This window comes from Hippocampus zosterae, chromosome 3 (assembly GCF_025434085.1).
Source record: "Hippocampus zosterae strain Florida chromosome 3, ASM2543408v3, whole genome shotgun sequence".
Lineage (NCBI taxonomy): Eukaryota > Metazoa > Chordata > Actinopteri > Syngnathiformes > Syngnathidae > Hippocampus > Hippocampus zosterae.
The window spans coordinates 7,646,731-7,660,360 of NC_067453.1; the positions used below are offsets into that span (position 1 = coordinate 7,646,731).

The 13,630-nt window shown below is 45.3% G+C and overlaps 1 protein-coding gene across 1 annotated transcript; it reads right to left on the reverse strand.

Annotated features, from left to right (window-relative positions):
• Positions 1 to 8,414: 8,414 nt before the first annotated feature.
• LOC127597235 (craniofacial development protein 2-like) lies at positions 8,415 to 8,951 on the reverse strand. Its single transcript, XM_052060144.1, has one exon. It carries the CDS (start codon positions 8,863 to 8,865, stop codon positions 8,449 to 8,451), a length of 417 nt encoding a protein of 138 aa, XP_051916104.1. The 5' UTR covers positions 8,866 to 8,951; the 3' UTR covers positions 8,415 to 8,448.
• Between the last annotated feature and the right edge of the window lie 4,679 nt (positions 8,952 to 13,630).

Here is a 13,630-nt window from a genome sequence, read left to right on the forward strand (position 1 = left end):
TCCACACACAGCCTAGGTTCTGGTACCAGTCCTCTCGAGAGGGGTTGGACTCTCTTTCACTCTGGAGTTGCTCACGGTGAGAGGCGCAGAGCAGGTGTGGGCATACTTATTGCCCCCCGGCTCAGTGCCTGTACATTGGGGTTCACACCGGTGGACGAGAGGTTTGCATCCCTCCGCCTGCGGGTGGGGGGACGGGTCCTGACTGTTGTTTGTGCATATGCACCAAACAGCAGCTCAGCATACCCACCCTTTTTGGAGTCCTTGGAGGGTGTGCTGGAGAGTACTCCTGCTGGGGACTCCCTTGTTCTACTGGGGGACTTCAATGCTCACGTGGGCAATGACAGTGAGACCTGGAGGGGCGTGATTGGGAGGAACGGCCCCCCCGATCAGAACTCGAGTGGTGTTTTGTTATTGGACTTCTGTGCTCGTCACGGACTGTCCATAACGAACACCTTGTTCAAGCATAAGGGTGTCCACGTGTGCACTTGGCACCAGGACACCCTCGGCCGTAGTTCGATGATCGACCTTGTGGTCGTGTCATCGGATTTGCGGCCGCATGTTCTGGACACTCGGGTGAAGAGAGGGGCGGAGCTGTCAACTGATCACCACCTGGTGGTGAGTAGGCTCCGATGGTGGGGGAAGATGCCGGTCCGTCCTGGCAGACCCAAACGTATTGTGAGGGTTTGTTGGGAGCGTCTGGCGGAATCCCCTGTCAGAAGGATTTTCAACTCCCACCTCCGACAGAGCTTTTCCCATGTTCCGGGGGAGACGGGGGACATTGAGTCCGAGTGGACCATGTTCCGTGCCTCTATTGTTGAGGCGGCCAATCTGAGTTGTGGCCGTAAGGTGGTTGGTGCCTGTCGTGGCGGCAACCCTCGTACTCGCTGGTGGACACCAGCAGTAAGGGATGCCGTCAAGCTGAAGAAGGAGTCCTATCGAGCCTTTATGGCCTGTGGGACCCCAGAGGCAGCTGACGGGTACCGACTGGCCAAGCGGAACGCAGCTTCGGTGGTCGCCGAGGCAAAAACCCGAGCATGGGAAGAGTTCGGTGAGGCCATGGAAGCCGACTTCCGGACGGCTTCGAGGAAATTCTGGTCCACCATCCGACGTCTCAGGAGGGGGAAGCAGTGCACCACGAACACTGTGTACAGTGGGGATGGGACGCTGCTGACTTCGACTCGGGACGTTGTGAACCGGTGGGCAGAGTACTTCGAAGACCTCCTCAACTCCACCAACATGCCTTCCTTGGAGGAAGCAGAGCCTGGGGACTCTGAGGTGGGCTCTCCTATCTCTGTGGTTGAAGTCACCGATGTGGTTAAAAAGCTCCTCGGTGGCAAGGCCCCAGGGGTGGATGAGATCCGCCCAGAGTTCCTCAAGGTTCTGGATGTTGTGGGGCTGTCCTGGTTGACACGCCTCTGCAACATCGCGTGGTCAACGGGGAGAGTGCCTCTGGATTGGCAGACCGGGGTGGTAGTCCCTCTTTTTAAAAAGGGGGACCGGAGGGTGTGTTCCAACTACAGAGGGATCACACTCCTCAGCCTCCCTGGTAAGGTCTATTCAGGGGTGCTGGAGAGGAGGGTCCGTCAGGAAGTCGAGCCTCAGATTGAGGAGGAGCAGTGTGGTTTTCGTCCCGGCCGTGGAACAGTGGACCAGCTCTACACCCTTAGCAGGGTTCTCGAGGGTATGTGGGAATTCACCCAACCAGTCTACATGTGTTTTGTGGACTTGGAGAAGGCGTTTGACCGTGTCCCTCGGGGAGTTCTGTGGGGGGTGCTTCGTGGGTATGGAGTACCGAACCCCCTGATAAAGGCTGTTCGGTCACTATACCACCGATGTCAGAGTTTGGTCCGCATTGCCGGCAGTAAGTCGGAATCGTTTCCAGTGAGGGTAGGACTCCGCCAAGGCTGCCCTTTGTCACCGATTCTGTTCATAACCTTCATGGACAGAATCTCTAGGCGCAGCCGAAGCGTTGAGGGGGTCCGTTTTGGTGGCCTCAGTATTGCAGCCCTGCTTTTTGCAGATGATGTGGTGCTGTTGGCTCCTTCAAACAGGGCTCTCCAACTCTCACTGGAGCTTTTCGCAGCCGAGTGTGAAGCGGTTGGGATGAAAATCAGCACCTCCAAATCTGAAACCATGGTCCTCAGTCGGAAAAGGGTGGAGTGCCCCCTCCAGGTCGGGGGGGAGATCTTGCCCCAAGTGGAGGAGTTTAAGTATCTTGGGGTCTTGTTCACGAGTGAGGGCAGGAGGGAGCGAGAGATCGACAGGCGGATCGGTGCAGCGTCTGCTGTGATGCGGACGTTGTATCGGTCTGTCGTGGTGAAGAAGGAGCTGAGCCAAAGGGCGAAGCTCTCAATTTACCGGTCGATCTACGTTCCAACCCTCATCTATGGTCACGAGCTATGGGTCGTGACCGAAAGAACGAGATCCCGGATACAAGCGGCCGAAATGAGTTTTCTCCGCAGGGTGTCCGGGCTCTCCCTTAGAGATAAGGTGAGAAGCTCGGTCATCCGGGAGGGGCTCCGAGTCGAGCCGCTTCTCCTCCACATCGAGAGGAGCCAGATGAGGTGGCTTGGGCATCTGATTCGGATGCCTCCTGAACGCCTCTCTGGTGAGGTGTTCCGGGCATGTCCCACCGGGAGGAGACCCCGAGGAAGACCCAGGACACGCTGGAGAGACTATGTCACCCAGCTGGCCTGGGAACGCCTCGGGATCCCCCGGGGAGAGCTGGAAGAAGTAGCTAGGGAGAGGGAAGTCTGGGCTTCCCTGCTAAAGCTGTTGCCCCCGCGACCCGGCCCCGGATAAGCGGTAGAAGATGGATGGATGGATGGATGGATTTTGTTGTGGTTGAGCTATCCTTTAATGATTAAAGAACACTTTAAAGAACTGGTGGTTGATAGATAGATAGCAGCACGGTAGTTGACTGGTCAACACGTATGCCTCGCAGTGCAGACGTGCAAGTTCCGGTGTGGAGTTTGTATGGCAGCCGGTTCAGGGTAGCTTAGTACAGTTGACGAATGATACGAAGGCCCACGACAGACGCTGTCTGCACTCAACCAGTTGTTAAAAGGCTCACATACTATTTCTTGCAACTGTGTATACATAGCATACACAGCAATATACAGTACCTTACCTGCAGTATAACTGAAAAATTGCCCTTGATTTAAGAAGTTAAGGGGAAAAAAAGTCTTCAATCACTGACCTTGGCTCACAATGGTTAAGGCGCTGGCTCACATCAAAAGAGTTGTGATGTTTTAAGTTAATAGGTGACTGAAAATGATCTATGCCGAGCCCGGAGCTCTCTGAGACTTTAATTTACATGAGTACTATATTTTGTATTTGCCTCAGAGTGTGATTGATTATTTTCCAGACTCTGATGAAATGGAATGCATCAGTTAATTAGTTTTCCTGAGACAATGCCATGAACCCTCCTATGAGCTATCAGCACAAGATTCTTATCTTGTTGTCGCAAGGTGTAGAATTTCCTTCCAGCTGATGACATACTCTATCGTCAAAAACTAGAATTTGCATTTTAATAAAGCATTTAATGGAAAATGCGGTAATAATTTCACACAGTCATCTATCTATCTATCTATCTATCTAACCGTTTGTTTGTTTGTTTGTTTTTCAAGCCCCTTGGAGCCAACATTTATCCATGTCACTGTATGAAACATTTTGGAAAAGCCCAAACTATTTGGGTTTTCTGTATGACGGCATACCCTTGGAATATGTTTTTGTGAATCCGTTTTATTGAAACAGTATGACGTCCACTAAACTTCTCTCCACAGCAAAAATAATATGATCGCCAAGAAAAAACAAAACAAAACATGCAGACACCCAAAGGAATCTAGAGAGATAGCAACTTCAACTATCGGCCCCAAGTCAATTCTTTTGAGACTAAGAATTCTAAGTCTGTTCGAGAATGGTTTTGGTTTTTTTCCTGTGCATTTAGTTTTTCTCACACAGAGTGAAGAGTTATCAAAATGCATAGTGAATGATGTAGAACATTATCAAAACTGTTTGCGTCAGCAAAGTAAAGGAACCTGAATGTAAATTTGCCGCATTCAACCACCAGTTCTTTAAAGTGTTCTTTAATCATTAAAGGATAGCTCAACCACAACAAAATAACATCACTAAGTTTAATTTCCTGACAGAGGCATCTGATCCCTTCTATCTATCTATCTATCTATACCCCGGTATAAATATATATTTTTTTCTCCCATTAAAAACAAAATAAGTCTATTGGAGAAAGTGCGCCTCTTTGCCGCAGAGTGTCGCAATGACCATGTGAATGATTGTCCATGACGGAGAGAAGTTTGCGCAGCGCTCACTGATCCGTCACTATCTCACGTCTTCATTTTTCAGTCCCATTTTGTCACCAGAATTTTCTTATTTATTTTAAACATGACTAACCTTTCACTGAAAAAGGCTCATCATTGGAGAATGACAGTCATCTTGTTTTGTAAATTAAGATCATTCCGGTGCGCCTGATGAGTGCATATGTGACGGGGGTCACCACTATGATGGTCTCAAGCTCCACGTCGCTGCCGCCTCAAGAATACCAGACACTAGGATGTGGCTTTTCTTTTCTTTTTATTGTCTGCAACACAGTATGCCAAGATAGGTGAAGTCACGGGGCTTTTCAGTCGAGTAAATAACCTGTGACTTCCCTGGTAGCTCTACCTGAACTAAACATCATCCATAAGAAACTAAAAGCATAACAAAACGAAATATACAACATAGGTGATCGTATATTAACTATTTACAAAGAAAAGGACAAAAAAACACATTCACTGGTATCTACATGAGCCACTGAACGCATCACACGCAGCAGAACGGCTGCACAATGCACAGTAATGGCGGCCGCGACGAACCGCGCGGGTACACGCCAGCCACATTAATAGTCAAATGAAAAACAACACGAAAAACTATGTAGAGTACAATGAAAAGGAAAGAAGCATTACCTGCAACACAGTATGCCAAGATAGGTGAAGTCACGGGGCTTTTCAGTCGAGTAAATAACTGCGCAACAAAGAAAACCCACCTGTTAACTCAATGGGTAAAAACTTTCATTCGATAAAACTTAAATTAAATGACGACACAAAAAGCAATGTGGACTCGGAACAAATCCGGGAACTAATTAAATACACCGCGCCGTAGAAAAAGGGAGAACAAAGTGAAATATTGTAATTAAAATAGAATGAATCCGGACCGTCAATGAAACCCGACTTACCCTGTGACTTCCCTGGTAGCTCTACCTGAACTACGGCGGGAGGCTGGTGCCATACCGTGCGCTGTTGCGTCACTTCCGTCATAATTTAATAACTGCAATATATCACTCCGTTACATATAATCACCTACAAACTTCCCATCACCCAATAAATGTCATATCGTCCAGCTCTTTGTTTGGGACCATGCCACTGACCACCAGTACATTTCCACACCACCTAAAGATGCATGTCCAGTGGTCATTCACTTATTTGATTAGATTAACAAAATTCTACAGATTTTCAGAATGTCAGCTATGAGTGAGATAATTTTATTTTGAGGTCTAGTTGGGAGGAGCGTCCACAAAACAGTATACACTCACTAACTTTATGAAATTTGTCATGTGTGTTCAGATGTGGGTGAGTAGGTAAGTGAGTAATTTACAATATAAAAGTGTCATTAGCCCGAATGACGGTTGCAGTATTGAGCTTTAGTTTATTTACATAACAAGCTGTCTGCTCATTGTTTTAAAATTCAATCATGTTTTCATAACACAAGTCAAAGATTTTATTTTACCCCATAACAAATGTGCCCAACGCATTTGAAATTGGCTAATACAGCTTGACAAAAAAAACAAATGCGAGTGTGTTTGCATCCGTGCTTGCACGCGAAAGTATACAATTTAAGAAGCTCTGACAGTTTCATATGTAAAACATGGTGAATCATTGAGTCCTGTTTTCACAGTATCCTCAAGAACACAGACACAGAGCTGACATCACTGTCAGTGGTCACCTACGCACATAAAGCATAACGCATGGCAATCATTAGTTAGTTAGTTAGTTAGTTAGTTCCGCCCGTTCCTATTTGGAACATTGGGCGACGAGTTTCCTCCATTTGGTCCGGTCTCTGGCGACCCTTCTTGCTCCATGCCAGCTGACACCCATCTCACTGAGGTCTTCTTTGGCAGTCTGTCTCCACGTCTTCTTAAGCCTACCTCTCTTCCTCTTTCCACCCTCTGGCATCCAGTCCATGGCCACACTTGCCGGTCTCTCTCTTGGCAGTCGGAGTACGTGGCCGATCATTTTCCTTCTCCTTTCAGAGACAATGTCTGACAGTTCAGCCACTCCTGCCTTCTTCATCACCTCCTCGTTGGTGACGTGGTCTCTCCATGAGATCCTCAGGATGGATCTCAGGCAACGCCGATGGAAGACATCTAACTTGTTGGTTATGTTGGCTGTCTTCATCCATGTCTCACAGGCGTAAATCACTGTTGGGATGACCACTGACATATAGAGGCGTAGCTTGGTGGTCGTAGTGATGGCTTTCGATGACCAGATGTTGCGGAGGCGTTGGAACACTCCCGCAGCTTTACCAAGTCTACTGTTGACGTCTTTCTCCACACCACCTGTATTTGAGATGTCACTCCCAAGATATGTGAAGCTGTCAATATACTCTATGTCATGTTGGTGTAGAGTAAGTGGTTGAAGGTGTTGGTGCTGTCCGACGGCCATGGCCTTGGTCTTTTCCTGGCTAATTCGCAAACCGACCTTAACTCCATGCTCATACAGATTATTGGTCAACTCCTGGAGTGCGGGCTGGGTGTGACTTAACAGGGCCAAATCATCTGCAAATTCCAGGTCAGCTAGTCTGCTCCCTCCCCACTTGATGCCAACTTTTGCTCCTGTGATGGACTTCCTCATCACAAAGTCGATTATGATAATGAAGAGTAGGGGTGACAGAATGCAACCCTGTCTTACACCAGTGACAATGTCAAAATCGTCAGTTGTGCCACTGTTGGTTTTGACACAACAGGTTGAGTTGTGGTACAATGACCTGAAGATGTTGATGTACTTGAGGGGTACACCATACAGCTGGACGATCTGCCACAGTGACTCCCGGTGGATGCTGTCGAAGGCTTTCTTGAAATCGATATAGTTGATCATGAGTGGTATCTGAAGTTCTTGGCACTGCTCTATGATGTTTCGAAGGGTAAAGATCTGTTCGGCGCAAGACCTTCCCTTCCTGAAACCGGATTGCTCTTCCCTCAAGATGTTATCCACTTCATCTTTAAGGCGATGTAGCAGAACACTGCAGAATACCTTACTGGGAATTGACAGCAGCGTAATGCCCCGCCAGTTATTGCAGTCTGCGAGGCTTCCCTTCTTGGGGATTGTGACAATAACCCCACGTCTCCAGTCGGCAGGAACCTCTTCAGCATGCCAAATCAGGTTGAACAGGTGGGTAAGGCTCTTCACAACAGCATCTTGGCCATGTTTCAACAGCTCGGCAGCTATCTCATCGAGTCCCGGTGCCTTGTTGTTCTTAAGGCCCTTGATTGCTCTGGCAACCTCAGTCTCGGATATCTCTTTCAATGTAATATTTAGTCAAGTCAAGTCAAGTCAAGTCAAGTCAAGTCAACAGTATTTATAGAGCACTTTCAAACAGCCATCGCTGCATACAAAGTGCTGTACATGGAGCGATTTAACATATACAATAAACAGTAAGACGAATAAGTAATAAGTAATAAGTAATAAGGCGGTAGAAAGCACCAAGCAGTAAAACCAATAGCAAATCTAAGTCATGCTGAGTCAAACGCCAAAGAATACAAGTGAGTTTTGAGGAGGGCTTTAAAGATGGGCAGCGAGGAGGCTTGCCGAATGTTCAGTGGGAGGTCATTCCAGAGAGATGGACCAGCAACAGAAAAGGCTCGATCCCCTCTGAGCCTCAGTTTAGTTCTTGGTATTTAGAGCTGGAGCTGGTGTCTCTTGATCGAAATTGAAGAGCACGGGAGGCATTGGTTGGTTGAGAACCTCCCTGAAGTGTTCCAGCCATCTTGCTTCTTGCTCCTCGTCGCTTAGAAGTGTCCTGCCATCCTTGCTCCTGATTGGCACGCCAGAGCTGCTCCTGGAGTTGGTTAGCTCCCGCACGATATTGTATAGGGTCGTCGTGTCGTTGTTCTCTGCTGCTTCCTGTGCCTCTCTTGTTTTCTCTTCTAGCCACTGTCTTTTATCCTTCCTGCAACTCTTCTTCACTGCCCTGTCCAAGTGTCTGTACTCCTCGTCTTCCATCCTCCAGCTCCGGAGCCTCCTCTTTTGTTCTCTTTTTATCTTAGCCACTTTCCTTTCCTCAATCAACTTCCAGGTGTCGTCTGTTATCCAACTCTCTTTGTTGGTACCCGTCTTTCTGCCTATAACTGCTTCTGCAGTGTCAGCAATGGCACAAGAGAACATACTCCACTGGTCCTCAATGTTCGGAGAAGTTTTTATTCTTTAGCTTGTCCACCGCGTAAGGTCTCTTGGGCTGCACCTTTTTCACCTTCTTCAGCTTCAGCTTGATTTTACTCACCACAAGGAAGTGGTCTGAACCCACATCCGCACCTCTGTAGGAGCGAACGTCGAGCAATGACGAGCGCCACCTTGTGTTGATGCAGATGTAGTCCAGTTCGTTCCGGGTCCCGCCACCAGGTGAAACCCAGGTTACTTTGTGGATCCGCTTGTGCTCAAAAAAGGTGTTGCCAATGCTGAGGCCGTTGGTACTGGTTAGCATCAACAGTCTCTCCCCGTTGTCGTTCGTGGAGCTCGCAAACCCATGCGGTCCAACTGTGGCATTCAGGCCCCTTCTGTCATTATCCAGTTTTGCGTTGAAGTCTCCAATCAGCATTTTGATGTCATGTCAGGGGATCTCCTCAAGCACGGTCTGGAGCTGGTTGTAGAAGGTGTCTTTATCGTCCGCTGAGGCAGCTTCGGTTGGGGCATAGACTTGTACGATGCTTACTTTGGCATATCTGGTGTAGAGCCTTGCTGTAATAATCTGGTGTTGGTTTTGGTTCCAAAGATCGGGGTCATCAGGGGTCGGGCTTCCTGCTGGATTTCACCCGGCCCCGTCATAGATACATCCAAGAATGTGCCGTCTCTTCTTCGCCGTGGTTTACCGGAATGGCTTCCTCTCGTCGTTTCTGTAACAGGTTTTGTTTTTACAGGGTGAGGTTGTTAACCTCACGCCCAACCCCCAACCTGGAGGACCAGTTGGATGCAGTTTAACGTCATACCCAGGACTAACACAGACACAGAGCTGACATCAGTGTCAGTGGTCACTTACGCACATAAAGCATAACGCATGGCAATCATTAAAGAATGACAATCTGTGCAAATGTGTCAATTGGAGAAAACGAGAGGTGTTTATGTGATTGTTTAAACCAATCTACATGTGCTGAACAGTAGATTATGCGCTGTAATTTAAAGGTGGTGTCTCATTGAGCAGCAAATTTTGGATTTTGCTCAGTTAGTTTGATTTATCATCCATAATGTGGAAAATGTGTCTTTTGTCTCATGTTTAAAAACAGAACAGATCAACAAACACTGACACCCAACACATCTTAAAGGCAAAATACAGGACAAATGTGACATTTACAAAAACATGCAGATCTCATGAGACATTCATCCCTGATGGCATTTACAATAAAGAAGTGGTGGTTTGCCTTTGGTACTTTATAACATCTACCAGAAGGAAGAAGTTGGAACTCGCGGGAAGTGTGTGAGAGGAATCATTTGCTCTCTTAAGCCTCCCCGCAGCACTTCCTTGGAGATACTACTTAATTGTTTCTTTGTCTTTTCAATGTTTGTTGAGGTTAGGTTCATGCAATTAATGTCTTCCATTTAGATGTTGAGGAAACATAATATAGCAGAAAAAACTGAGAGATAAGACACAGGTCTCCAGCAGATGATCATAATAATCACAAGTGCCCTTGGTTGTCTGTTGATTGTTTTTTAATGTTTTATTTGTTTATATTTATATATTCGTCGCTCATCTGTTTTTTGCATTTGCGTTTTGCTGCCCTTATCTTTAGCTGTGTGTGTTTTCCATGCACTGCATGTTGAGAGGTGGTTGACAGGCAACAAATTTCATCTGTGCTGTACGTTGTACATAAAGTATATTTGACAATAAAGCTGATTTGACATGACTTGAGAACCGTGCCCTGGAAGCTCAGGTTTCATAAAAGACAGTTTTTAAAAGGGTCATGTCACGCAAAAAAAAATGGCAGTCGGAGTACGGAGCTTTTAACTACGTTAAAATGCTAATTACTCACCGGTGGCGTTAAACTCCATTCACCCATCTCTGCGCAATCCTGCTTATTTTTGCTCTCTAAGGAAAGGCGCAAAGAGCAGTCACCTTGGCCTCCTTGGCTGGAGCTCCGCTGCTCAGAAAATTTTCCACTTCCATGCGCTCACCGCATATGTGTCCGATGAAGACATGCTCCGAGCAGCCTCCCCTCCTCGGATGGAGCTTCACTCTTCCGAATGTTTTGATCAGACAGCGGGAAGTACACGTGAAGACGCGGGTTTTGATTTCCTTATTTTGCTTTTAAATGTCCAACTCTTGTTTGTAATTGATTTTAAACGTTGCACTTTAAATTTTCGTGAAGCACATTGAGTTACCTCTGCACAGTGATCGACTGGTGAGCACATCCACCTGACAGGGCTGAGGTCCTGAGTTTGAAACCGTCCCCGGCTTCCCTGTGTGGAATATGTATGTTCTCCCCGTAACTGTATGGGTTTTCTCCCACTTTCCAAGATCATGCACGGTAGGTTGATTGAACACTCTAACTTGTCCTCATGAGTGATTTTGAGCGCAAATGGTCATTTGTCTCTGTTGGGCAATCCCTAACTGCTGCCCAAAAACAGCTTGGGTAGGCTCCAGCATGCCTGTGACCCTCGTGAAATGAGCGGATCAGATCATGAATGAATGGGCATTGAATTACCTTGTGTATGAAATGTGCAATGTAAATGAAGCTGCCTTGCCTTCCAGGGTTACACTATGCAACATAATGTTATTTAGTCATGCATATAATTGTCAACTAAATCTATGTAATAATTATGATAATGATACATATAATCACCATTGATCAATTTTCAAGATTGAAGTAAACAGACACTTTCCAAGCTAGTGATTGTCTCACTGAAACTCATTAACATTGTTAGTTCTTGTAAAGACTGGCAGCATGTGTTACAAATGAGTATCGCACTACATCAGCAAACAATTTAGCTCCGCCGTTTGGTAATTAGCGACATTCATTAGCTAACTCAGACTACTGAAGTATAAAATGTGCAACCCACGAATAATGTTGACGCAACATTGTTGAGTCGACAAAAGAAGGGTAAAAAATACTCTCACTTATTTATGTATTTATTTATTATTTTTAATCAAATGAGGATAGCAGCGGTAGTAATCCTCAGTCTAATGGGTTCGGTCGATCCAATGAATTCCCAAAGCTGACAACCCACATTAAGCCCATGCATCGCAAAGCAACATAAACTAATTTGTATATGAAGGTGGTGAGGTGTCAAAAATGGAATGAAGTACTGTAGAATATTACCCCGTCATCAGAATTATTTATAGATTTGATTAGGCTTTGAAATGTTGACTTGTGTCAGTTCAATTAAAAAAAGGAAAAAAAAAAGAATCATTTCTCAGAAGTTGCTTTTGCTCTCCGTTGAAGCCATGAGTATTTTATCTTTACACTGCACACGCTAAACCTCCTGCCATCCTCCAAGGATCGTCTTCATCATACTTATATATGTTTTCATTGATTTAATGAGTAGTTTTCTAGGAGATGATTAGACTTTTTTTGTGAGAGGTGGTTGTAGGGCTGAGGCTAGGCGGTCAAAAAGAGATAATAGTTCCTGGGTGTCTTAATAATTAACACTCTTCTAACGTGTTTCTCACTTTTTACATTTTTCACAAATCATATGATCCACAGGGCGGCACGGTGACCCACGGATTAGCACACACACCTCACAGTGCAGAAGTGCAAGGTTTGATTCCGGCCCAGCCCTTCCTGTGTGGAGTTTGCGTGCTCTCCCCTGTGCCTGCATGGGTTTTCTCTGGGTACTCCGGTTTCGTTCTGACATTCCAAAAACATGAACGGCATGTTAATGGCACACTCCAAATTGTCCCTAGGTGTGATTATGAGTATTGAAGGCTGTTTTTCTATGGTTAAGGTGGACGCCGATTACTGCCCAAAGGCAGCTGGGATCGGACATGTTCGTAACATGAACACCAGATGCCTCTGTTTTGTGAATTTGCTAATTCTACACTAAAAAGTCACTCCTGTAACTTTTAGTCCATACTTGTTACTCAAATTAGGAGTGCCAGTACAATAAAATAATGAAATGATACGTGAGATGGGCCAGTTAATTTGAGTACCATAGTTCAGTGTGGGGATTAAAAGATTTTGAGTCGTAAAAGGAAGATATTGAAGTTGATTTTTAAGTGCTACAACAAGCAAATGGCCCTCATACATTTATTGGCAGTAATTGAATAATTTCAAATACCTCCAGTATATGTAGGACAACTATCAATATAACTATAACAAAATAACCTCAGAGTGAAGAAAATAATTACAATAGGACTAATATTGTCTGAGAATGTGCGCAGTGTTATAGTTTAGTCAGAGAAAGTATTGGGTATACCGTACATAGAAGTTAATTTGGTTCTAATTGCTTTCCCATGTAATCATACAACACACACGAAAACAAAAAAAGGGGCAATTCAAGACAATAGTACAGACTCATTGCTTTTGTGTCCAAGCAGTTTATTGATAAACTACAATTTGATAATTGTTTAATCAGGCACGCTATGAATCACTTAGTGTAATCCAATTCCTTATCCCAGGCTTTCTGCACCAAACATTTAGGATATTTGTTGCAGATTTGCTCTTAGCATACAGCTTTATGTCATCCATGTAGAGGAGGTGGCTGATCGTAGCTCCATTTCTGAGGCGGTATCCTATAGCTTGTCTTGGCAATTACTTGTCTTAGGTCCTATGCAGAACAGCAGAGGGGAGTGCATCACCTATGTGTGTGTGTGTGTATACATATATATATATATAAAAACACAAATAGACATACATCTTTTTTTTTGTGATCGACTGTTTGAGCACCGCTTTAAAGGTTATTTTTGTCTATAGGCTTCTTGTTCTATGCATTGCGCCAATGGAGCGGAACACTGCCACATGCTGGATATGGTTCCATACCTACCAGATTCTAGTGTGCATATTAAAACACTTCTTTCCAATTCATGAAAACTATTCTACATACTCTTGAACATCAGCATGTGCAGTACAGGAGTGAAAAAAAAAAAACATGATTATTATGATAGACACACAGCAACGCATCTTGTGTGAGTGCACAAGCTGACACTTTGAGTCGGCAATGGTAAACTGAGGCTTCGGTTCTGCAGTGTAGTTTGCTTCACTTCCTGCTGGTCCTCAGGAGGATACACCCACATTCGGCTATTTAATAGGGAAGAAAAAGATCATTATTGGACTGAAAAAGAAAATCAATGGAAAGCATGTATTAAATAACTAAAAGGGAACAATTATTTTAAGTTTTTTGTCCAACTCTTAAAATACAGAGATTGTCTAGCA

What these genes read in the sequence shown, in the direction of transcription:
- LOC127597235 (XM_052060144.1), bottom strand. Translation starts at nt 8,865, where the DNA reads ATGCTGATTGGAGACTTCAACGCAAAACTGGATAATGACAGAAGGGGC.